The 25432-nt window shown below is 50.9% G+C and overlaps 1 protein-coding gene across 2 annotated transcripts in view; it reads right to left on the bottom strand.

Annotated features, from left to right (window-relative positions):
• EYA2 (EYA transcriptional coactivator and phosphatase 2) overlaps nucleotides 1-25432 on the bottom strand; it is a 267711-nt gene that overhangs the window by 1554 nt on the left and 240725 nt on the right. For both annotated transcript variants that reach the window (XM_054698087.1, XM_054698088.1), the window contains exons 11-15: nucleotides 16094-16152; nucleotides 13393-13553; nucleotides 10857-10971; nucleotides 9812-9933; nucleotides 5724-5824 (exon numbers count right to left, since the gene is read on the bottom strand). In XM_054698087.1, coding sequence (XP_054554062.1) covers nucleotides 5724-5824; nucleotides 9812-9933; nucleotides 10857-10971; nucleotides 13393-13553; nucleotides 16094-16152 — 558 coding nt within the window. The remainder of the gene's footprint in view (nucleotides 1-5723; nucleotides 5825-9811; nucleotides 9934-10856; nucleotides 10972-13392; nucleotides 13554-16093; nucleotides 16153-25432) is intronic.

The following is a 25432-nucleotide window of genomic DNA, read 5'->3' as shown; positions in this document are numbered from 1 at the left end:
TGCACACAGCTGTCATGGGCACGTGGGCTGGCGGGACACCGGGCGCCCGCCCGTGTTAGGATTATGTGTGTGAACACGAGGACATGTCTGCAGAACACAGGCCAGCGACAGGAAGCATGCACGGCAGACTGTGCGTGGACGTGGAGGGGTGAATCTGGGGTGTTCCCAGCAGTTTTCAAAATAGTAAGACTGTATTGTGAAGACAGAAAAATCACTAAGGCAGGCAGAGTGAGATGGCAGGGGAGCCGGCAGGAGGAAGCGGCCCCTTTTTGGGGGACAGAGAATGGTGGGGACAGCGGACAGCTGTCCTGTAGGAGGAGGGTTGCTGAGGACTGAACCCAGCGTGTCATGGCAGGTAGTTGAAGGGAAGGGGTTACACCGAGGGTGTCTGAGCCAAGGAGGATGGACAAGGATTCTGAGGTTCAGGGGGCTGGGGGAAGCATCATGCAGTGTGGAGCATGCGTGCGTGCGTGTGTGTGTGTGCGTGTGTGTGTGTGCACGCACGTGCACGGGGGTATAGGGATGGGGCGAGGGGTCCATGTGTCTGTCATGATGCTGTTTGGCTTTCATTGTGTAAGTCTGTGACATACAATGTTTTCAAGAAAGATCTTTCAAATCCACTTATTTCACTCCTTGAGCCAGACACGGTGCTAAGTACTTGATGTTTATCATCACATTGAATCACCCCCCAAAACCCCAAAAAACCAAAACTGAAAAACAAAACCCAAAACGAACAACAAAAAAACCAAGAAACAAAAACAAAACCACTTTTCCAAATGGGGGATGAGAAGAGAGAGAATTGATCTAGCCAAAGTGAAATTGCCGGCCGGCCAGCCAGTCATCATTAGGGTCATGATTGCAGCCATACTAAATCAGTAACACTTGCTAAGTGCCTACTGTGTGCCAGGCACTTTGTTCAACAAGTTATGTGCATCGCCCCATTAACCTGATTGCTAGCCCTCAGAAAGAGGCGCCATGTTCACTCACTTTACAGATGAGGAGACTGAAGCACAAAGGGCCATGTCTGGTTCCAAAGAAGAAACCTGACTATATTTTTATTCACTGGAAAATTTAACCACTGGCTAAAGCTGGTACCTACCCAGTACCCATCCTCCTTCTTTCTTGCTTCCAGAGCTTGGAATTTCTGGCTCAGATATGGGGGTGACTAATGATGGTCTAAGTTAGCCATGGCAACCCCAGCCTTGTTTTTCAGGGATTTGTCCTGTATCCTTGTGATCTGTTGAAACCAATGAAGATGCTGGTCGGGGATTTCTGGGGAAGGTTTTCTTCCATGATTAGAGAGAGGCACCTGAGAACTCCTTGGTCCTGACTATCCCTATTTTGGATGCTGTCATGTTAGTATGTGATGCCTGGAACCGTGGCAGCTGCTTTGAGGTCATGAGGCAAGGCATGAGGAACTAAGAAGCCAAAGATGTTTAGAAAAGCAGAGCAAAATGATGGAAATGGATGTTGGGGTTATTTCTGACCCACTGAAACAACCTAGGGCACAGCTGCTTCTAATCTTGTTAGGTGAGCACGTTTAAACATCATTACGAAGCTTTTCTGCTACCAGCAACAAAAAGATACTGAGCCTTCTTCAGTCATTGGCCTTCAATTATTTACTGTGGAAACATATGGTGCTTAATGAACATGATGCCTGAATCCTGGGGTAATGCAGCTACCTGGAGTAGAAGCTTCATGAATGTCCTTTGGTTCCCAGATGACCCCAAGTCCTTTCCTGATGGGAGCGCTGCACTTATTACTATGCCAGCTCTTTTTATCATTGCTCACCTTTACTTTCTGGTCTGTGGTGGGCAGAATAGTAGCCCCCACAGACGTCCACATGGCTAAAGGGATTTTGCAGATGTGCTTAAGGATCTTGAGATGAGAAAATCACCTGGAGGGTAGGGACTTTGTTCACTGCTGTGTCCCCAGAGGGGCCTTCTGCACAGGTGGCACACATGCACAGGGCTCTGAAGGGTAAGTGAATTGGTCAAGCTTTTTATGCCAGTAGCCTCTGTGGCTATCTTCTGCAGCCCTGATTGTCTAATGCAGGAGGCATTTGGGAGCTTGGGCTCGGGGCACGCGTATCTGATGGCAGACACCTGGAGAATGGGTTTGGGCATGCGTAAGTGGGCACACCTGAGCCTGGAGGCAGGGCTCTAGGGCGGCGTCACTCAGACAGGAGAATGGCTACGGGAAGACTGCTATGAGAGGATGAGCGGCGTGATTACAGAAGAGGTAAGACCATGAGAGAACGCCAGAGAGAGCCCAGAGAAAGAGCATAAAGATTGGGGGTGATTGGGAGGCTCAGTGCCCCACCTGCCTTCCAGCTCCTAGCCACCCCACTCCCTGCCCCCACTGGGCCCAAGCCTGCCTCCTTGCCTTCGGAGCCTCCCGCCCCCCGTGCCTTGCCGGCCTGCAGGCTTGGCACAACAGGCTCGCATTGGAGTCACAGATAATACACAGCGTGATTTCATCTCATAAGTGCCGGGAAGGAGATAAAATGTGGAAGTCGGGTAGAAATAACTGGGAGGAGGGACTGATTTTTGATAGCTGGTCAGGGGAGGAGTCTAAGGAGGGGTGACCTTTAAGTAGAACCCAGAGGATGAAAAAGTGGGAAACTTGCAAACAGGTTGGGAGGAAGCTGTCGAGGCAGAATATACAGCAAGTGCAAAGGCCCGGAGGTGAGTTCAAGCTTGGAAAGCCACGTTCATGGCTCTCTTGCTGCGGTCCTAGCACATAGTAGGTGCTCAAGAAATATTTGTGGGAGGGATGACAAGAGGACGGGAGGGGGAAAGAGGGAAGGTGAGTTTCTCAGGTGAAGTCCTCAATGAACACGTCTTTTCCGCTTTTCTCTCTTTCACAGAGGAAAGCAGAAAATTGTCCATTATGCGCAACAGACGCCATCTTGTGAATGCCTGTCAATTGCCCCAGTGCCTCATCCCTCCTCAACCCGGCCAAGCCTCCCTTTCTCTGCAGAGATGGATGCTGGGTGCTGCCCAGCCAATCCTGCTCCCCTTTAGAGTGGAATTCATTTGTATTTCTGGGAGGAAACGAGCAGAGGTAGAAGAGAATGTCTCAGCCACCCCCAGCCCAGGTCCGACGGTTCCAGAGTGCAGGTAGATTTATCACTTGTGGGGAGGCGGAGACAAATCACCCTCCGATCTGGAGACATTAACACCACTGTCAGCTGGAGCAGTCAAAGCCCCTGGTCATGTCACCATATTTCACGCAGCTCAGGTGTCGGGTGGCTGAGGCTAATGACTCCCATCCATCAGGCAGGAGCTGCCAGTGCTCAGCCTTTCTCACTAATGGGCGACGGCCCCCTCTCTGACCCGGGTGGAGCTGGATTTAGGGCGAATGTGCTCCCCTGGCGGCATGCTGAACCGGGCTGGGGTGTGCAGCCCACAGAATCTCTGGCCCCTCAGTGGGCTCCCGCTGGCCTCGTAGTGGAGTGTGACCCCAGACCAACAGTTCTCAAAGGAGGAACAGGCTGCCCCCTAGGGGTCATCGTGGGAATTTCTACAGGTGTGATTTTTTTTTTTGATGTCTTGGTGATTTGTTCCCCCTGCAGGTAGGAGCAGATTCCTCCTGCCTCATCCCACGCACCTTGGACCTGGGTGATTTTCAAATGTCTGGCCAGATACTCAAGTAAGTACAGACCTGTTCCTAATAGCCTGAGCTCTTCACTTTATAGGTAACATACAAATATGCTTTGCGTGTTTATTATAAAACCTGGAGGTGCAACCAGTGTGTAAACCAAGGAAGGTCTGTATTTTGCTTTGTTCTGAACCTTCCTGGAGGTTAGCAGCTTAGCAGCTGGGAGGGGCCACGTTATGGCAGCAGACCTGCTCCCCCGCGTCCCTCTGCGTTTGCCAGCCACAGCCACAGCGATGGCGTATTTGGGGCCGAGCACTGGGATTTGTGCTTGAACACTGACATGCTGAAACACCTTATTTTGAGTGTAAATGACTTTCCCTTTCTCGTTGACAGTCCATTCTATAGCTGTCTTTTGGACTGGATGGTGTTAGGTAGATTATATTATCCAATAGCATTTTATTTCAGTAAAGGGGGATCATTTTAAAACATTCGCTGTATTGCCCTAACCACCCTCTCTGCCTGGTGAGCAGGCAGGTGTGTGAATGTCCCTGTCATTCTCCAGATGAGAACCAGAGGGCAGGTACAGGGGTGCCCGGGGACTTAGGCCCAAGCTGGGTTCTCCACTCCAACTCTGATAGAAGCCAAGCTGTGTTCTGTCTGTGTCACTTGCTTAGGGCAGAGATTTCCATGAGGTCTGAACTTGGAAAAGGGGCGGGGGCTCTGACAGCCCCCTTGGGCCCAGGCCCAAGTGCCTTTGGACAGTCTGACCAACCAGACTGCAGGGGAGCTGGTGTTCCTGAAACCTCAGTGAGTTCATGGGATAATCCGCAGGTGTGGTCCTGTCGTGATGATCTCTGTCATTAATATTTTCCCTCTAAATAAATTCACTTTTAAATCCCAGAAATACACATTAAGAGTAAAAGCAAGGACTCTGGCAATGGCCAGGGTACCTGACCTGCCCCCAGCCCCCGTCTTTGCTCAGATGTCACCTTGCAGAGAGGCCTGCCTTAAACACTATCTATTCTTGCAAACTGCCTCGCCCATGTCCCTCTGTTTCTGTTTCCTGCTTTATTTTCCTCCAAAGCTCTTGGCACCTCCTGACACTCACCGCATGGGTTCATGGCCTGTGCCCAGGGTGAGAGCTGGGTATGTTCTGCACACTGAGGATCCCCAGTGACTGTAACTGGTCAGCACACAGTAGGTGCTCAGCTAACAGCTTACACACAAGCTGGAGAGTCAGTGATGGAGCCACTGATCATCAAGTCCTTCTTTTATGACAATCCCCCGAAGGAGGACTCTGGGCAGCTGGGAGGAGCCACGGGCAGCCTGATCCTGGGTCAGGGAATTTTTGCCTCTGGAAGTGTTGAAGCTGAGCTGAAGGGTGGGTCCCTGTGAGCCAGGGAGTGGGGGAGCCGGGCAGATGGAACAGTATATGCAAAGCCTTCTAAGCTTCCCTCCCGCAGCCCTTCCTCTTCTCGTGGGTGTTATCCTCTTAGACTCTGAACGTTTTTGCACTTCCTTGGAATCTGTTGCCAGGGAGGGAAGGGAGAAACCAGGTCCCCTAAATTAAGTCCTGTGACATTAACGACCCATTTCCCAGGCCTCTGGGTGGGGGTGACAGGCTCTCTGGGATGCTGTTGACAGGTCCAGACCCAGGTCTTTGGCAGCTGTTTCTTCTCCCAGAACAGAGCTGTGGCCACCAGAACCCCCTGCCTTTCTCCTCCTGGGCCCGAGATCACAAATGCAGGATTTTCTTTTTCATTAGCGTAATGCTGTCTTTATTAACTGGGAAGGGTTCCTGGAACATATGATCAGTAAGTATTAAATAAAACACACACGTGCGTAGCCCCCCACCGGCCTGGCCTGACAGGGTGCCTCTGGGCTCCCCGAGCAGTTGTCCCAGAAACATCCAGGGCGACCAGGGTCGGCAGCCAAAGGCTTGGAGGGGGATTTACAGAAGGAAATTACTCAGGATGCTTCTGCGATTTGCAAATGGGAGTGGGCTGGCCAGTGGGCTGGGGAGGGAGAGCTCCAGCCAGCAAGGGAGGTGGGGGGGGGACCCCAAGAGTCCAAGGGAAGGTCGGGGGAGGAGAAGCAGCAGACCAGGGAGGGAGATGTACCTTTTTCGCTCCCTGCTCCTCTTCCACGCCATCGCCAATCACGATGTAGACGGCTTTCCTGCCGAACCTCTGCATTATCCTCTCAAAGCAGCTTTCCTTCCCTGACCGGGCGTGGAAGCGGAAAGAGAAAAGACACGTGAGGACCCAGGGTGTGGTGAATAAAGCCCTGAGCTCCCCGCGGGCAGCCGTCCTCCTAAGGGCCAGGAGTTCGTCACGTTGTCCTCGGGCCAAGTGTTGAGGGGTGAGCTGCCATCACCCTCACGTGACTGAGGCCAGGGCTCGGGGCCTGCCGGAGGGACAGAGGGGCTTGAGGCAGCCTGGGGTCTCCGCAGCTGTCTGGTGGAGAGACAGACCCACTTTACAGAGGACATGAGGCTCTGAGGCATGAGTGATGTGCCCAGGACCCCAGGGTGCCGAAGGAGGGGCGCTGGGATTCATGGAGTCACAGGCAGGGAGCCCGGCACCCAAGCTGGCCCTGGTCACAGCTCCCCTGGGCGCTTTCTCTTGCTCCCTCTTGGCATTTTCCTCCGCCCAGGTGTCTGGGCAGCAGCGTACATCAGACACTGGGTTCAGATGTGAGTTCAAGCCGCTGGGTTAGCGTGTTCATAATGGAAATAACGATAACAAGTAATAGTCGGTGCTGGCTGAGTTTCCTATGTGCTCAGTCCTCTTCTCGGCGCTTACCTGTCAGGATTTCTCGGCCTCAGTGTTACTGACACGTTGGACTGGATAGTTCACTGCTGCGGGGGCTGCCCTGAACGCTTAGCAGCATCCCTGGTCTCCACCCACCCGAGGCCAGTGCAACTCCTCCAGTTTGAAAGTGAAAAACACCTCCAGGTGTTGCCAAAAGTCTCCTGGGAGGCAGAACCCCTGTGGACTCCTTCCCTGGCCCCAGTGGGAGCCAAGGACTTACTTTAATTAACAATCCCAGCAGTCCTTCCTCGCCGGGTGGGAGATGAGGAAACTGAGGCTAGGGCTGGTGGAGTGCCGTGAAAACGCTCACCTGTGCTTTGCTGGGAGCGGCTGAAGGTTTCACCCCCACCATGCAGCATGTACTTAGAGGCACTGATCACCCACTTTATAGACTAGAAGGCAGAGGAGTGAAGGCGTCCCTTGCCGTCGAGCACCCAGCCAGCCAGGGCGGGTCAGGGTGCCAGCCCAGTGTATGTCTCCTGGGCTCAGGCTGGAGCCGCGCCACTGTCCCGCTCCAGCTGGGAATCGTGTTGGCGGCTGTTCCTCCCTCCACGCCGGCTCCTCTGGGGAGCTGGGCTGGGTCAGAGCAGTGGGTCAGGACCGGGTGCAGCAATGACAGCGTCACAGAACTTGGCCCCGCCACTCCGCTCTGCAGGGCCACCCACGGGAGCAGGCCGTGAGAAATGTGCCCCGGATGCCTGCCCGCCCATGAAGAGGAGATACGCTGCGTGGAGCAGACCAGAGCTTGGAGCCAGGCCCAGCAGAGCCACAGCTGACTCGCCAGCCCACGGGCGAGAACAAAACAGGTTGTGGTAAGTCACCGAGAGTCGGGATTTTGTTAAGCACCATTAGAGGAGCAGGAACCTGACTATAGGGGAAAAAAAAGTGACTTTTTAAGCTAAACAGGGCACTGGAGGCCAATTCCTGTCCCGTTTCAGCTTTGATTACTCTCAGCTCTTGGGTCTCAGGCTCCCTGAGTGGAAAGTGATGCCTTTCACCACTCCCCTGATGGCATGTGATTCCTCTGACGTAGAAATAATACGTAGGTAAGAGGGACATTTTGGATTCGTCTGCGTTAGGGATTCCTTTTTAGAGAAATCTATATGAAAAAAGTCTGTTGTCATGTGAACTTTGTGTTAAAGTTTATCATAGGATTCAATGGAGTTTTTGATAGTCTCTTGTTCACTGAGTTTTCCCAACCAGCCTGACCATTGACTGAATCTTTTGCTCATGAATCCTCTCTAGAGAAAGGCCATTCTGGATCTTTGTTTCTCAAACACTCCAGAACTCCCTCCACATCTGAACCATTGTTACTTCATTTTACTTTTAAAATCAACTCATCCTTCTAGTTTTACTTAAATTACTATTTTTAAATTTTTATATATTTTTTATATCATAGAACCACTAAATTAAAAAGACCAGTCAGCTCCTACTCATTAGGCTAATACCTATAAAAAAAAAGAGCTGGTGAGGATGTGGAGAAACGGTAACCCTTGTGCTCTGCTGGTGGAAATGTAAAATGGCACAGTTGCTGTGAAAATATGGCAGTGCCTCAAAACATTAACAGTGGGACTCCCTTATGATTCAGCCACTGCACTTCTGGGCATATCCATCTACAGCTGAATGGATAAACAAAATGTGGTCCACACATTCAGCAGAATATTATTCAACTCTAAAAAAGGGACTTCTGATACCTGCTCAGTATGTGGCATGAGGGCATTATGCTATGTGAGGTCAGCCACTCATAAAGCAAAAAGTGCTATGTGCTTTCACTGACAAGTGGTCCCTAGAGTAGTCTAAGTCATAGAGACAGACTTAAGCAGAGGGGTGGTTTGGAGGGAGGGCAGGAGGAATGGGGGGTATTTGTTTCATGGGTACAGAGTTTCAGTTTGGGGAGGTAAAAAGTTCTGGAGAAGGGTGGTGGTGCTGGTTGCACAGCAGCATGAGTGACTTAATGCTCCTGAACTGTACTCTTAAATGGTTACCATGGTTTTTTTTTTTTTTTGAGAGCTACATTAATATATAATGTGCACATTTAAGGTATGACATACATTAAATGGATACACTTATATTGCAGTATGATTGCTACCTCAGCATTGCCATCATGTCACATAATTATTAAGATGGGAACTTTTTATTGATGTTTTACCAAAACTAAAAAAAAAAAAAAAAAAAGAAGACTTTCTAGATATACCTGCAAAGACATATAACTAGAGGTACGCAGGTGGCAAACAGGGTCCTGTTGCAGCCTCTTTAATGGCCATTTAGGGCTTGAATTTCTTTGATTTTTAAAATCAAAAGGCACTTTTATATAATGTTTGGACATAGGGCAGTTTCTGCCTTTATTGGCATTTTAAGAAAATGCTTCCTAAATACTGTCAATTGTCTTTTATGGTCTATAAAAACAATCTCTCTCCTTGCCCCCCGCCCCCCAAAACAAGGGCAGCTAGATATATTTTGCATTGTTATACATTTTTAGGTGAAATAAAAAAAAAAAAACCCAGCTCCTCCACCTCCACACAAAAGAAAACCATTATTACTTGCCCGATGATAAATGATGCTGTTATCTTCAGGTTATTAAATCTTGTATCTGCAGAAAGCTCTGAGCCTAAGGCTTGCTGTCTTTGTTAACAGATTAGCAAGTACTGAGAGGTGTTAAAGCCAGCCTAGTGCTAAACTGAGACTCCCCTGGAAAGAGAATTAACAAAACAATTTCAGCTCTGTGTGGTTCAAGAGCTAAATTCAAGGTTTTCTGATGACTTGTGCCATCTAAATTAAAATCACCTCAAGTACCATGCTGTGGTGGGAACTGTTTCCTCTTAAGGACTTGAAGTTCACCAGTCCCACCTGGGCTGAGAGTCTTGCAACTATGGACTACATTTCCCAGCTACTCTTGCACCTAGTTGTGGCCACGTGACTAAGTTGAGCCAATAGGAGGTGAGTAGCAGTAACGCACCTATTCTGAGTCTTGGTTTTAAAATGTCAGAAGTGTATTACTCCTTTTTCCCCTTGTCTCTGGAAGCTGGAATAATGATGTGGCAGGACTCTGATTTGACACATACATGAGCCTAAAACCATAGAGGAGGGTGGAAAAATTAAATGGGAAAGACCTGGCTTCCAGGGCGACTGAGAACATTGTCACCCCCTAGCCAGGATCGCTTACCTCTGGTCTGTTATTTGAGGGAGAGATAAGCTCTGACTCTGACGCAAGCCCCCATATTCAGGGTGTGTTGTAGCACATCTGCAGGGACCCTAACTAATACACTCTGGAACAGTATGGTCCTAACCAGTTTTCCTGGAAGCAAAGGTTAAAGCAAGTGGGTTGAAGGGCTTGTTTTGGGGCTCTGAGCCATGCCCACCCCCCCGTATCACCCCAAGGTCTGGGTGCCCCCTACCTGTCTTGGTTGCGCTGTAGATGTTCTCAATGGGGAACACGGAGCCCAGTCCATACAGCAGGACTTTGGCCAGGGCAGGAATTAGTTGAGTGGTGGTGACCAGCACGTTGACACAATTGGGCCTGAGGATAAGGGAGACTGTTGATCAGAACACAAAGGTACCACAAGGCCAGGCTGCCTCACCCTGCCTACAGCATGAGCCTGGAGCTGGTGGAAGGTCTGGTGGGCTTTGGAGGCCCTGGTTCGGTCATCTGTAGGACTTTTCAGCTGTTTCTTTTTTAAGCCTGAAGCTGCTGGACATGCTGAAATGTGAAATGGGTGTAATACTTTTCTTATTTAAAAACCAAATGTTTATTGCAAGGGCAATATGCACTTCATATTTATTGCACTGAAGTAACTCCAGAGGCCTACTGGTAAGGTCATTGTGTGCATGGAACAGATGTAGGACAACAGGGAGAGGTGGTGATTGGGGTAATCTGGAGAGCACATGCCAGTTCTTCTATTTTAAGAGAACCCAGAAACCTAAAGCTATGGATTAATATCCTGAGTCTTTGGGACAAAAAATGGATCAAAACATCAGCAGGATGGTCTCAGCTTATGGGATGCCATTTTGTAATTATGTAATGGGACACAATTTTTTGATGTTGGCATGGGTGGGTAATTTGTTGTCTGGCCCATAGGATCTCAGAACAAGAGGCAGTTTCTTGGGAGGCCTTCTTACCTCACTAGGTACCTATCAGATGATCTGTGCCATCCTATAAAGTGGTTATCAGAAGATGTTGTGAAGGGCAGGAGTTGTGGGGAAGAGAGAAGGGGACAAGATGGATACACACTTAAAGGTCTTTAGCTCTGCTGGACCCTGAGAAGCCTGTACAGCTGTTTGCTGGGCTCTGGTACAAGGAGTCCACCTCGACTTTATTAAGTGTCTGGAAAGTACAAGAGAGAATTTGGAGAGTCCAATTCCCTCGAGTGTGGAAACAGAGGCGCCACCACTCTTGAATGGGAGAAAATTCAGTGGCACGAAGGAAAAGGGGGCTCCACCTACCGGGAGTTGATGAGGTTTAATGCCTTCAGGGAGTGAGTCAGCCAGAGGTCAGTCAGAGCCTCCAGCTCCGCTCTGAGCTGTAGCCAGGTCTCTCTTTTGGGAGCTCCTATCAAGCCTATGGATAAAGGAAATAAAGCTGTGGTTGCTTTCATTGTAGAGGCCTGGGAGGGGACGGTTAGGGGAGTCTGGATATTGCCTCTTGAGCTTTCAAATCGGTGACACTCAAGCTCAACTTCAGTCCGGCTCCTGTTTGCCGGTCCCAACCCTCAGCTCTTCCTCTGCACTTGGTGTCCTCCACACCCTCCCCAATAATAAGAGCAACTCCTGAGACGTGCTGTAGACGCACCTTCTGTGCGTTAGGCACATCCTCCTGACATTTACCCTGTGAGCAGCACTGGCTCCATTTTACACATAAGAAAATGAGGCCTGGGGTCAAATCACCCAACTCATGGCCACACAGCACAGGGGGTGTGAAACCCAGCAAAATCCTCTGCACCCCACCTCTGCCCAGATGGGGCTGCAGTAAACGTTTCTCTCCACCCCGCACTCGCAGGCCTCTCTTCCAGCACGCCTTCTGAAACTCTTGGAATCCTGGGGTGTGTGTTGACCCCTCCCCTGACCCCCAGGCTGGGGGCTGCAGCCCTCTCCAGGCTAGTTCTGCGATGCAGAAACTGCAAGGGGGGAGGAGAAAGGTAGGGGGGCTGCCCACCGGCATCCTGCCAGCCCCTCACCTGTTGACACATTGGATAATTTCCCCTCAGTTTATGGGAAAGCAAAGCAGCCTGACAGAAGCCCTGGGCATTTCCTGGGGCCTAACGTGGATGGGGATCAGATGGCCTTCACTGGTGACTCCATCCTGTCCCCCCAACCTCAAGCACACCTGCTCCCCTCCATGCTCCATGGAGGGGCATGTGAGCAAGCAGAGACCCTGACCCCACACCCTGTGGTGGACACTGGATGTGAAGGGGGCAGAGCGGCCGGCCTGGGACTCCATGGTGGCTCTGTGCCTGGGCTGTGTGAGGCCGGGCAGGTTACTTCACCTCTCTGATCTCTGTTTCTACCTTCACACGACATGGATCATAAAAGCACCTCTCTCATAGGAATGATGTAAAGAGTAAATTAATTAGAAGAAAACTCTCTGAAACAGAGCCCGGCATAGAGTAAGCGCTCAATAAACATTCATGATGCCAGCACTGCGTTAGGGCCACGACAAGGGAGAAAATCTGGCCAAAAGAACCAGCAGTCTATGGGGCAAAGCAGAAGACAGAGGAGAAGCTGAAAACTCCCAAGCAAACTGTTAGGCCGAGGGAGAGGAGGTCCCGTGGGCCATGTCTCGTGCGTCTGTATCATCTACCACAAATCTCTCAGTAACCCAGGGAAACAGAACTTTCTACCCCCATCTCAAAGACACAGAGGCCCAGAGAGATTGTGTATCTTGCCTAAGGTCACACAGCTAGAACATGCTGGGGCTGGAGGGGGTCCCGTGCAGTTTGAGAACCTTAATCCTCCGGGAAACTACTCTTTCTGGAGGGTGAGGTGGCAGGAGAACGTAGCCCTGAAGCTTCTGGGGCCGAAGTGCGAATGGTGGGGACACTACAGCTACCCACTCAGACCTCTTCCCTTCAGGACCAGCAGCTGGTTCCAGAAATCGTGACACTCAAAACACCCCCAAACCCTCCCTGAGGGAGAAGCAATAGCACCTCCTGCTGATAAGCACTGGCCTGGAGAATTCTAGAAATTGTCATCTAGGGCTGGCGGTTACCAAGCCAGCATTGTCTCCAGCCCCCTCCAGACCTGTGTGCAGAGATGCACAGATGCCCCCCTACTGCTGAGGCTGTGGCTGCACCCTGGCTGCCTCAGAGGGGCCCTTGGGAGCACCGGGAACCATCCCGCAGCGCAGGCCGCAGCCAGACCCAGGAAGGCCCAATTAGAAATGCCCCAGGTGATTCCAATAGGAGCCAAGCACTTCTTCTACTTCACTGTTTCCACAAATCACCTGGCGTCTTGTTAAAAACGCAGCTCTGACCAGTTGCCTCGCCTCGGGTAGGGCCTGAGATTCTGCAATTCTAACAAGCTCCCCAGGGATGCCCCTGCGGCTGGCCCATGGGCCACGCAATCTGTGCCGAAGCCCCATCCTCAAACACCAGGAGCATCAGAACCGCCTGGAGGGTGTGTTTCAACACAGCGGGCTAGGCCGGGGGTTTAGATCTGAGGCGGGGCCGGGGCACCTGCATCTGTAACACGTCTCCAGGTGACGCTGATGCTGCTGGCCCGAGGGCCACACTTTGAGAACCACCCATGATTAAGACATGGTAGGGGAGGGTCAGCTCCCACCCCCACCCCCCCCATTTGCAGGACATGTACTCTCAAAGCAGGTTGAGAGTGGGGGTGATGCCCTCCGAGCACCCGCGGGCACAGGGTGTCCTGAGGTCACGCGGGGCGAGCCAGGGCTTCTAAGCCTCTGGGAGCAGAGGCAGCGCCACCTGGCCACGCGTCCGCCCCCCACCCCCCAGCGTAGCCCTCTCCCCGCACTCACCGCCCACGTTGTTCCTGTAGGTGTTGTACATCTCCTTCACCCGCCGGTAGCGGAAGGCCAGCTTCCGCATCCAGTCCACGCCGCCGTGCACCCCGGAACCCAGGCACAGGTTGGCTCCGGGGGCCGAACTGTGGAAGCCGTCGGCGGAGAAGTTGTACGTGCTGGGAGAGGGACGGCCAGAGGGAAGGAAAGAGACAGTTAGTGGGGGGGTGTAAGGGGCCGGACTGGGCACAAGGCAGGTTTTCTGATCCCATGCAGATCGGGTAAAGGAGGAGTCAGAGTCCTCAGTACAGGGGTGCTGGCTGGGGGCTGGGAGGCTGGCAGGCCTCCCAGCCCCCAGCAAGTCTTCACTCTATCTGGGCTCTCTAGCGTTCGTTCTGCTGCTTCTCGGCTTCTCTTTCGGGTTCTGCTGCTGCTGGCTGGGGCTGCTCGCGTCCCCCCGTGACGCCGCCCTTAAAAGCACAGTCTTAGCTCAGCTGAATCCCATCTACCTATGCCCACACCCTACTCCAGGTGCCCGCCATCAGGCATGCATTCAGGACAAGGATCCATCATCTATCCTGATGGCGGAAGGGCAGAAAAGCCTGATATTTTCTTTACCCTACAGGGGGCCTGGGGCTCTCCCCAGGAGACCGCAGGCCTGGCGTGACCGTGGCGCCCTCCTCGGACCTGCGTGGACCCTGAAAGCGCGTGGGTCTGTGTGGATGTGCGTAAGGGGAGCGGTGGGACCACAGCTTTCATCAGCTTCCCAAAGAACAGTGGCGTGTGCTACTCTGCTCTTGGAAACGGCACAATCAGCATCCATTTTCCTGTCATTGGTGTCAAGTAGCTTCTCTGTTTGTGGGGGGAGGGGGTAGAACGATCCCTGCCCCTGGCATGTAGTGGCCAAGCCAGGGCCACTTTCCCTCTCCCTTTGGAATCGAAAGCAAGAAGGAAATACCAAAAAACGACTGGGGTGGGCTCATCCTGACAGGGGAGTCCAGAAGAGAAAGTCACTGCCAGCGCGTTCCGAGCCCAAGGAGGAAGGCCCCCCGGCCTTAACCTCATCATGACCCCTCGTTCCAGGACCCACACTCTCAGTTGTCATGTTCCTTCCTTTCTGCCATAGATGTGTCCCTCTAGCTCCGCTGGTAGCTTCAGTCCTGTAGTTTTATTTCTAGGGTCTGTTTTGGTTTTGATTTTCTGGTTCTTTGTTTGCTTTTTTATATTCCACATGAGTGAAATCATCTGGTATTTGTCTTTTTCCTTCTGACTTATTTTGCTTAGCACAATCCCCTCCAGTTCCATCCATGTTGTCACAAACGGCAAGATTTCATCTTAGGGCTGATTTTCTTATAGCCGGGCAGTATTTCATCACGTAGATGCACCACATCTCTCCATCCACTCCTCTGTCATTGGGCATTTAGGTTTTTCCAATTGTGGATTTTTTTTAAGGATTTATTTATCTATGCATACAAGAACTGGGGTACAGGCCAGAGGTGGGGGGGTTGAGAGGATTCACCAGAGACAGAATGGGGAGCAGAACAGGCAGATGGACTGAAATACACTGCTGTGGGAGCAGCGGGCGAGACAGGAGAGGTCTGCTGTGCCATGTGGGTAGCTCCCTGGCTGGGGATGGAACTTGTGCTGCAGCAGCTGTGGATAGCATCACAGTGCTGATGCTTAATCCCTTGAGCCACCAGGGAGGCCCTGATTGTGGATTCTTGATGTGAGATTAGCATGAGGCAGGCAAGGCTCAGAGGCACCGCCTTGAAAGGGAAAGCGGTTCCCAACGATGACTTCATGGAAAGGACACAATCACCTTGGCCTGGGGCTTATGACTCCATAAACTGAGAAGTCCTGTCTGGCCCCTGAGCCTCGCCAGTCACCAGACCTGACTGCAAAGAGATTACTACGTGGTTAATTAAAATACAGCAGGCGCCTGCCCGCCTGTGACATCTAATTGTGCTGGGCTTTGAAAAGACTGGCAGGGCTCAGTAACAGAAACCTGACATCTGTGGGCGGAATACACTGGAAGGCACATCTAGGAAGCAGTGCTAAGTGGAGTTACAGCAGCTGGCCCCATAAACAAAACATTATTTGGTCTAATAATTAATATTTTTGATGGGTCTAGAGGTGTTGAATTATGCTAATTTTGGATAAGCACAGATTAATGTGCTTAAAGGGTTCCGTTTCTCTGACATTTCCCCAGGGGCAGGTATGGAACATTCCCGCTACATCCCTCTGAGAGCCGCCTCATCTTGAGTGGTTGGGCACCTCATTTCTGGAATCCATGTCACTTATTTTTTTGAGTATCAGCTTTTCTATCAAATAATATATGCATGCTAATTAAAGCAACCCAACATTTGAAGAATATATACTGTGAACTATTTTTTTTTAAAGTATAATCTTTAATGAGGATGCAAAATTCTTAATAGTGGTGATTCTGGGAGGCACATTCGGGGATGGTGTTTGGATTTTTTACAATATGCATGGATGACTTTAGGAAGCAGGAAAAAAACTATAGGGAGATTAACCTGAGCAGAGTCAGGGGCGATGTGTGGGAAGTTCAGCCTCAGGGATTTGAGGGGACAGGAAGAGGCAGGAGGATTAGATGTGAGTCCCAGTTCTGGCTGGAGGCAGGCACAGGGCCCTTCCAGCTCCCTGGCCCTCCACTTTTCCCAGAGAAGAAGGTACCCGATCCAATGGGACATTTTCCTACCTTAGGTCTTGGCCATTGTCATCAGATGAGACATCATCAACATGGATCTGGTCACAGTCCTATGACGAATTTGGCAAAAAGAGAAAAAGGAAAATCATGAGTGGTTAATCCCACACAGCCTTTCAAGAGTCGGTTTATCAGCGGAAGGGCGGAGTGAGCACTCGGCCACTGGAATCACAAGTCCTGAGTCTTAGTCCCAAATTTGCCACTTAAACATATCTTGTGAATTAAAAAATAGACCTTAATAGATATTTCTCAAATAAATGGGGAATTTGGTTTCTCGTGGAATAAACACCCTGAGTTTGTGGATTCTTTTTTTCCTTATGAATCCATGAACTTACTTTTAAAAGGTTGTCATTTTTATTGAAGTAACGCTGCTTTGCAACATTTCCTGAAGTAGCTGAGCACAAGGGTCTACCCCTAATCTAAAGACCCCACAGCTACACGGTCTAACCCAGTAGTGATGAGCCACGTGAGGTTTCTTATATTGAAATTAAATACATTAAAAAAAAATCCAGTTCCTCAGTCTAATTTCAAGCGTTCAAGAGCCACCTGTGGCAGGGAGTCACCAGAGTGGACAGTGCATGTGTCCATCAGCAGAGAAAGTTCTACTGGACAGCACTGTTCTGGAGGAGAAAGGAATGAAGCTGACCCCTTCCTTCTCTCTCTCTCTCTGCCTCCAGAGAGGGGACTTTCAGCTACTTTGGGAATTTACACTCTGGCAATGTGGGACTCCGATTCTTATACCCTGCCAGTCCTTAGCCTGGGCACCCCTTCCAGGGCCCCACTGCTTCACTGGGGTTTCTCCACTTTCCATTGCCTGCCTATGTGAGTTTGAGACCATGATCCACAGGCATCTTATAGAGATGGGGGGATATGCTAATGGGCCCATTAAAATGCCACGCTGACTTTACATCCCTAATCACAGAGATGAAAATGAATAGCAGATCACCCCACCCCTAGTCTCACTGCTTTGCCTGAAATTGGAAAAACGGTGCCCCGCAGTCTTTCCCTAGAGCTGGAAAGCTGCTGGGGGGTCAAGGGGTTCAGGCCCTTGCGCTGGGCTCCATGTGCTCCGCCTGATGTCAGGGGAATGGTATGTGGGGAGGTTCTGGTTTTCTCATTTGCAAGGGGATTGTTGGGGGCGCTAAAGTGTGACAACAGTAGCGATCACATTTCGGACTTAATAAAATACCATGACGCTCAGCTAGACGCTACCTCATACTCCACCAGCTGACCTGGATCGAATTACCTGCTGAGCCGCGGGCTGGCAAGAAAGGGAAGCGGGACAGTGCACGGACAGGAGGCCGGACCTGAGCTCCAGGAAGAGGTGCCTTGTGCCTTAGCTCTGCTCATGGGAGGCAGGCCTCGAAGAAGCCGGACCCCACTTTTCAGAGCCCAGGGTGCTTCTGGCCACTCCTGGGTCAACGTATGACTGTCCAGGGGCTCCCAGTGGGCCAGCTGCAAGGACAGAAGGGCCCCATGAACTTGACATGGGTGAGGCCACTGCAATTCCCGCTTCAGGGAATTTACACTTTCTGACCCAGCAAAGCACCTGCAGGGACTTGTGCCAGGGTGTCCAGCACCCCCGTGAGATGGAAAACACCTGAAGTTCCCTCGACCCCATCACAGCCAAATAAAAGGTGGGGTGTCCACTCTGTGGGACCCTCCCCAGCAGATCAGAAGGATGAGGCAGATTTTCATATTAAGCACATGGAAACATCCACGACATCCTACAGGGTGAGAAAAGCAGACCGGAGAAACATACATCCACTCTCACTTCATGCAGCTGTTTATAAAAACCCATTAAGCATGAAATGAGATATTTTGCAATGGATATATACATAGATGGAAAAAGAAAGCTCTGGAAGCTCACACCTCTGGCTGGAAGTAGCAGGTTCATTTGGGAAGGCCCTGGGGTTGGGTTCATGGTCAAAGGAGAAGTTACACTTACTGAAATGCTGGCTTGCTTTCTTTGAAATAAGGATAAATACACACACACACACACACACACACAGCTTTTGAAAAATAAAAAGAACTGAAAATATCTCACTGGGGAGGAGGCAGAACATAACATTGGGATAGAGCTGCCATGTGCAGGGGCCTGAGCTCACACTTACAGCATCACAGGACACCCCTGCACCACAGTCGCCCCAGCTCACAGAGGAGAAAACGAAGGAGAGGAGGGAGGGACAGGCTGTTAAGGGCTGAGCCACAGTAAGGAAAATGGAGAGACTCAGGTTCTTTCTCGCCTTCCTGCCACCTGCCTCAATGGCTGCCACCTGTGGCCTTCTCGTCCTCTTAGGTTTCGTTGCCCACATGTTACTGCCAAAGGCGCTTAGGAGCATGAGCACAGGGCACATGCACCTGTAAGTATGGACGCCCGGGAGCCATCACAAGACATTGGGAGAGAGGAGAGAAGCAGAAGGTGTGGAGGTCACAGCGGGGCTAGGAGGCTTGGTTGCTGCCTGCTGGTCTGCCTGGGGATGCAGTTCCCTGCTCCAGCATTAGCGGCCTGTCAAATTTACCGAGGGCTCCAGGATCCTTCATCTGTTTGCCCGAATCAGCCATGAACTGGTCTACCTTGCACCTGGTTGCCATGACAGCCGTGTCCCCTCAAGTGATGTCGAGGGGCTAATGCCCCCCACCTGCAGATGTGACCTTATTTGGAAATAGAGCCATTGGCAATGGTCAAGTTAAGACCAGGTCATCTTGACTGGTGTCCCAATCAAAGGGGAGTTTGGGCCCTCAGAGGGCTGTGCGCACAGGGCGGCCATGTGACAGTGAGGACAGAGGTGGGGGTGTGCCTGCAAGTCCAGGAATGTTTGTGATCACCAGCAGCCAGGAGAGAAAGTGGCAAGAACCAGATTCTCCCTCACAGCCCTCAGAGGAGCCAACTCTGCCCCCACGTTGACCTTGGACCCTTGTCATAAGACTGAGACAGTAAGTATCCGGGTAAGTTTCTGGGGTTTAAGCCGTCAGGTCTGTGCATTTTGTTACAGCAGCTCCAGGGCCCAAGACTTGTGTGCAGATGAGGCTGATGCTTTTTTTTCCCTTCAAGGAGGCCTTGTTCTTTTAGCAGATCTGGTGCTGGGTGTGCCCCGCCACAGTGGGCTCTCCCCACTTCTGGGTGACAGAGCAAGGTCTCCACTATTTTCCTTTTCAATTATGAAACATGGTTAACACAGCCACCTGCAGGTGTGTCACAAGGCACGTAAGTGGCAGGTCTACTGGAAGGCACGGATCGGAGCCCAGACCGTTCACCAGAGATCTGGAAACTGGAGCTCAGAGAGGCGCCGGGTGGAACTTAGAGTCTCAGGCAGGAGAGGGTGGTACTTGGGGGACGGCGCCATAGCTGTGTGTGTCTGTCACATGCTCCAAGTCCAGGATTACTTCCAGGATGATTCTAGTCTCATCAAATGCACAGAAAGCATCTGAGCATCTTTTCCTTTGCTCCCCGTTTGTGAGGGTGGGGTTTATCCTTTCTGTGCATATATACTGGTCTTTTTTTTTTTTTTAAAGATTTATTTATCTATGCATATAAGAGCTGGGGTACAGGCCAGAGATGTGGGGGGTGAGAGGATTCAGCAGAGACAGAGCGGGGAGCAGAACAGGCAGATTGAAGTACACTGCTGAGGGGAGCAGCGGGCGAGAGAGAAGAGGTCTGCCTCGCCATGTTGTATATTCCCTGGCTGGCCAGGGATTGAACTCGTGCTGCAGAGGCTGTGGATTGCTTCACAGTGTGATGCTTAACCCCTTGCACCACCAGGGAGGCCCTGGTCCTCTTTCTTAAAACCAACTGGGTCTGGTGGTATTTTGGGGGGAAGTACATCTTCAGACGCCATTTCAGTTTCTCATGGTTTCATTGCTAATTAATTGATTAGTTCATTACTTCCCCTGGGTTAATTTTGGTAATTTCTATCTTCCTGGAAAGCGTCAACTTCATGTAGGTTCTCAAGTTCATTGGTATGATATTGTACATGATGTTCTCATCATTAAAAACAAAGACAATCCTGGGGCCTGTAGCCATGGCCAGTGTTTACTGTGAATGTTGTTTATGGATTTCTTCTTCTTTTTCTTTCTAGTCCATGCCTGCCAAAGGCTTTTCTCCTTTAATTGTCTTTTCAGTGAGCAGTTTTTATTAATTTTCCTGTTTTTCTAACACATGGAGTTTAAGGCTGTAAGTGTCTGGATCCGCCGTTGCCTGCTTCCCACAGGTTTTGACACTTAGAATTCTCATCCTCGCTCCTTTCTTTGGTTATGAGTATCTATAAAAACCCATCTGATTAAGCTGGTGACAGCTGGGGTTTCCCCAAGCTGCCCTGCTGTGGTCTGATCTGCTACTTTTTGTCCTTGGCTGCCTGGAGACACCAATGCAGAAAGGAAATTGTTGACAAATTTGCTTTAGAAAAATGATTCTTGTCAGAGCCCAGATGGACTCCCGGCCACTCCTTTTCCTCCGAGGCAGGAATATTTTTAAAGTGAGATTGCTTAATGCCGCCTCAAGACGAGCCAGAGGGGCCTCCTCCCCGGGAGGGAAGCCCTGGCCATCCTTCTTGTGTTGTCTAAATGTTTAACTTATCTCACGAGCACTAAGAGGCTGCGGCCCGCACTGTATTAATGGCCAGTTGGGCAGGACGCCTTGGAGAGCAGCTCGGTGCTGACACGGTGAAATATTATTCTCCCTGATAGCTCGTGCAGAACCATAAATCAGACCTTTAGCAATCAGGCCCCAGTGTCAGGCAGGCAGCCATGGCCTGCCCAGGGCCCAGCGACTTCTGAGTCCCTCCAGCAAAGTCCTTGCAGTGCTCTGGCTGCCTCTGGACATGCTCCCCCTTGGCCCACCCGCCTGCCCGGCCTCTCCGAATCAGGCCAGGAGAGCGTCAGCTTCACATTTTTCCTTAGGAAGGACTCTTTCCCCCAGTCCATGCTGCATTTCTGTGCCCCTCGGAAGTCATCTCAAAACTCCATTTCCCATGAAGGATAAACGTCCCAGCTTAGAAGTCAGCGTGGCCTGTGGTCAGATCTCTGCACTGTTCTTAGATTCACGAGGCCCTGGGAAAGTGACCTCGCTGAGCCCCAGTTTCCTCACCTGTAAAATAGAGCCTAAAACAGCCTCCCTTGCCTGAGTGTGAGATTCCAGTGAGCAAATGCACGTGTGTGCCTGGTGCAGGCTAAGAGCTGGTACATGTGGGTGGCTGGGCAGTACCTCTTTGGGCTCCAAGTCCCATCTCTATGGGGGGTGCAGGGCAGCAATACCTCGAGGGGTGGTGTAAGGGTTAAGTGAGCCGCAAGGCAGGCTGTGCCGTGACTGTTGTTCCTGCCTCTGCTCAGCTCCAACCGAGGGCCTATTTCCTTCCTAGAAATGCACCTAGATCACTTGTCTATGGGTGTGCTGGCCTCAGGGTGGGGAGTGAGGGTGCTGTGTGGTTGTGTGGTTTTGGCTGGTGTGTGTGTGTGTCTCGCATGTACAATGTGACGTGATAGGCCAACGCAGGGAGGCGTTTCCCCGTCTTTGTCATCTCCATCCTCACTGGGAATTTCTCCTTCTCTTACTGTCAGAACATGCTTGTCTCCCTCCCACCTTCTCAGCTACTCTGCACCCCCTCTTTTTCTCTGAACCTACTGTCTGCAGCACAGCACGAGCCTACATTTCCTCCTAGGACTCTTCTTTCTCAAGCCAGATGAATTGGCTCTCCTGTGCGGGCTCACTGCATGGCGGACAAACGCTAGGGCTCAGGGACCAGCCTGCAGGGTCTGAAGACTGCCACTGCTGTGTGACTTTGGGCTGGTCACTTAACCTCTCTGTGCTTCAGTTTCCTCACTTGTAAATTGGTATTATGAACTAGACAGTTGCATCTTCCCCACATTCATATGCTCAAGCCCTAACCTCCCCCATATGGCTGTAATCAGAACTGGAGCCGCTAAGGCAGTAATTGAAAGCTAAGTGAGGCCACAAAGGCCAGCTCTTGATCTTATTATTGTCCTAGATAGCAGAGTATCCTCTCTCCCCTCCCCTCAAGCACCAGCACCTTGACCGGCAGTTGGAGCCTCCATTATTTACCACCGTTATTGGTGATGCATCCTGTCATACTCTGCTCTATTTAATTCCTCCTTTTTTTTTTTTTTTTTTTTGCGGGACACTCGCCGGCAGCCGGGGAATAAACCGGCACTGCAGAGGCTGCGGGCAGCCTAGCGCTCAACCGCTGTGCCTCCAGGGGAGGCCCTAATTCCTTCCTTTTTGATTACAAGAATTTTTTCTGGTCTTGACCCTTTAAATAGGCCATGGCTTGCTGTTTGAAAACTGCTCTCTAGGCTACAAAGCGGGGGTGAGGGAAAGAGAGATGATTACTATTGTAGTGGATTCAGCCTGGACGAGGTATTTTAAATCCCTTCCCTCATTCGGTTCCACATCCACCTCCTGGGTTGCCAGTTCCCAGCGTGACAAGAGAAGACAGGTCGATTCAGCCAAACCAAGCACGTGTTCAAGGTCTTAGAGCCAAGAAGGAGCAGGACCAGGACCTGCCACTGGCTCCCTCTGGCCCCCAAGAGCATTCTACTCTTTCCACAGTGCAAGGCCTCTTGGTGGAGGGGCAGCCTTCACGACAGCCCCCAGCCGGTGGTCCGGCAGCTGCGCCTTCGTGACCTCTGCCGTCCAGGAGGCCCACCTTTGCTTGCTTCTGGCTGGTCTTTCATCTACTCTCCTTCCCCAGTGCTTAAAACTTCAGCTGCATCCCAGGCAGTATGACTCAGGAAATCACTGACTTAATACATCAGTCATTTTCCACCTAAAACACTAGCAAGGAAAAAAGTAAGTGTAACAAGATTTTTTTGTGGGTAGTATTTCAAGTGAAAGTGAGCCTTGCTGTACCGGTGATGGCGAGCACGGCGCAGCTGGCTGCCGCTGCCTCTCCGGGCTGTGAGGGCATTTCTCAGAGGGCACTTTGGGTGGGACAAAGCGTCTTAAGGCAAGGCTGCCACAGCCTGGGGCATCCCTGGCATCCCCGCCCGACCTGCCACAAACCATCAGTCCTTCCCCTTCAGATGACAGCCAACGCCCTGCCATTTCCAACACCCTGCCATTTCCAACTGCTCCCCCCGCCCCCATCATGGAACTACCCTTGGAGCAGCACTGAGACCAGAAGGTTGCAGACAAGGAGAACGCTCTTGGGGAAGAAAGAAGGACCACTTCCACCTCTCCCACGGATGGAAGAACAGGGGTATGGCACACACAGAGGCGGTGTGTCCTCAGAGCTAAGAAATATCCTGGGGGGAGCACACCAAACTAAACCATCCAGTAAATGAGGGGAGAGGGCCAGGGTCCCAGCTCCAGGCGGGAATCAGAGACTAGGATTCAAGGAGGACGGCCAGAGGCTGCTAAAATAGGAGACAAGGATTAGGTGCTCTGGCACCTTTTCTCCCAATATCTGTTCTCTTCCCTCTCCTAGTCTAAGGGCTTGCAGTGAGGCTCCTGTTCACCCAGAATGAGGACTACATTTCCCAGCTGGCTTTGCGGGAAGGTGTAGGCACACGACTAAGTTCTGACCATTGGGACGTGAACAGAAATGATAACTGCAACCTCTGGGTGGTGCCCTTGAATGTGCATGTGGTAGCTGCCATGTGTGGTTGAGGGCAATGAGAGAGAGGAACCTGGGCTTTGCTTCTGGCATGGAAGAGCTGCCTATTGGCCCTAAGATTGCTCACATTCAGATTGCCCCAGGAGCGAAATAAACTCCTATCTTGCTTAAGACAACAGTTATTTTGTGGGCTTGGATCTTAATAGAGAGCAGGGACAGTGGAGCAGGGCGAGTGAGTTGCCTCTAACAGTCTCCCCTGCAGGACAACAGAGGTAGCAAAGGAGGTGGGGAGATGCGGACAGGGGCCAGGACCAGAGCAGCGAGGGGGTGCTACACACTCAGCAAGGAGGGATGGTGCAGCTGTCACTGCCAACCACCCTGAGGGGAGGTGCTTCTCTCACTGACTCATAGACCTCCCGGCCAGGGCCACGGCCAGGCTGTCCCTGCAGCCTCCCTCCTGGGACCAGCTACTTCCCTCTCATTACTGTAGCCTTCCTTCCTACCCTCCCAGCTTGAGATTGGCAGCCTGCCCATGAGGGCAATGGAGAATGAGGAGTCCCCTCTAGGGGTCCATGCCTTGCCTGTTGTGTTCCTTTAAAACATACCAAGAAAGGAGTGGAGACCGGCTGTTATTTGACCAAAGGGGTACTGCCCACAACCAGGCACTTTTTAGGGCAGCCAAATTTCTTGGATCTGAGGACCAGGCGCAGGGAGCCTCGGGGCATGACAAGCTGGTAATTAACACCCTGCAGCAGAGAGCCCAAGTCACCTGCTCTTTCCTTCTGGCCCTCTAGCCATTCAGGGTGCCCTTGCCTGTCGCTGCCTTTGTTAAACTTCATGCCCAAACTCAGTGCCATGCTCTGGAATTTGGAAATACTCCTAATCAGATCAGTTATAAAATCTCGGCCATTCAACACGTTCTAGGTTTCTTATTTATTTTAATCAAAGTGATAGCATCTTAAAACATAAGTGAACTCTTAAGATTTGCATTTTTAAGAGCATGGCCCCAGCGTCTGGAAAACTCAGGTTTGAAACCTGGGCTTGATACTTACAGCTACTGTGAACTTGGGATTGTGCACATAGAGCATTTTGCAGTTTGTGGCCCCAGGGGGTAATTATTCTACATGCTAATAATGATAGTGAAATTATTTATAAAATACAAACAATGATCAGCCATGTAGTGCTTATTATATTCAAGATTCTTTATGTTCATGAACTCATTGACTTCTCATAGTATCCTTATGAGGTAGGTATTATATTAACTCCAGTTTTGCAGATGATGAAACTGAGGCTCAGAGATGTTAAGTAACTGGCCTTACAGCTTGTAGAACAGAGCTGGTCTCTGAATCCAGACCGCCTTCACTCTGCACCATTACCTCAAACTGCTTCTGACACAGGCCCACTGGGCAAAGGAGATTTGCAGCTCACCCTTTGGCTTTCCGTGCCATCAAAGTCGTTTAAAAAGTATCTACACTGATGTCTTATTGGGTTCCCCTATATTCCTTCTATAAGAGAAACCCTCCGATATTTTTCTTTTTCCTTCTGGCTTATTTCACTGAGCATCATTCCTTTCAATTCCATCCACGTTGTTGCGATGGCATGAGTTTATCTTTTTTGATTGCTGAATAATATTCCATTGTGTATATACACCACATCTTCTTGATCCAGTCATCTATTTTTGGGCATTTGGCTTGTTTCCAGGTTTTACCTATTGTAAATAGTGCTGCAATAAACACAGGGGTACAGGTGTTCTTTTGAATCA

Source organism: Talpa occidentalis, unplaced genomic scaffold, assembly GCF_014898055.3.
Source record: "Talpa occidentalis isolate TD23 unplaced genomic scaffold, MPIMG_talOcc4v2.1 talOcc4.10, whole genome shotgun sequence".
NCBI classification, from domain to species: Eukaryota; Metazoa; Chordata; class Mammalia; order Eulipotyphla; family Talpidae; genus Talpa; species Talpa occidentalis.
Note: the sequence above shows the minus strand (reverse complement) of the source record. Positions and strands in the feature narration are given on the sequence as shown.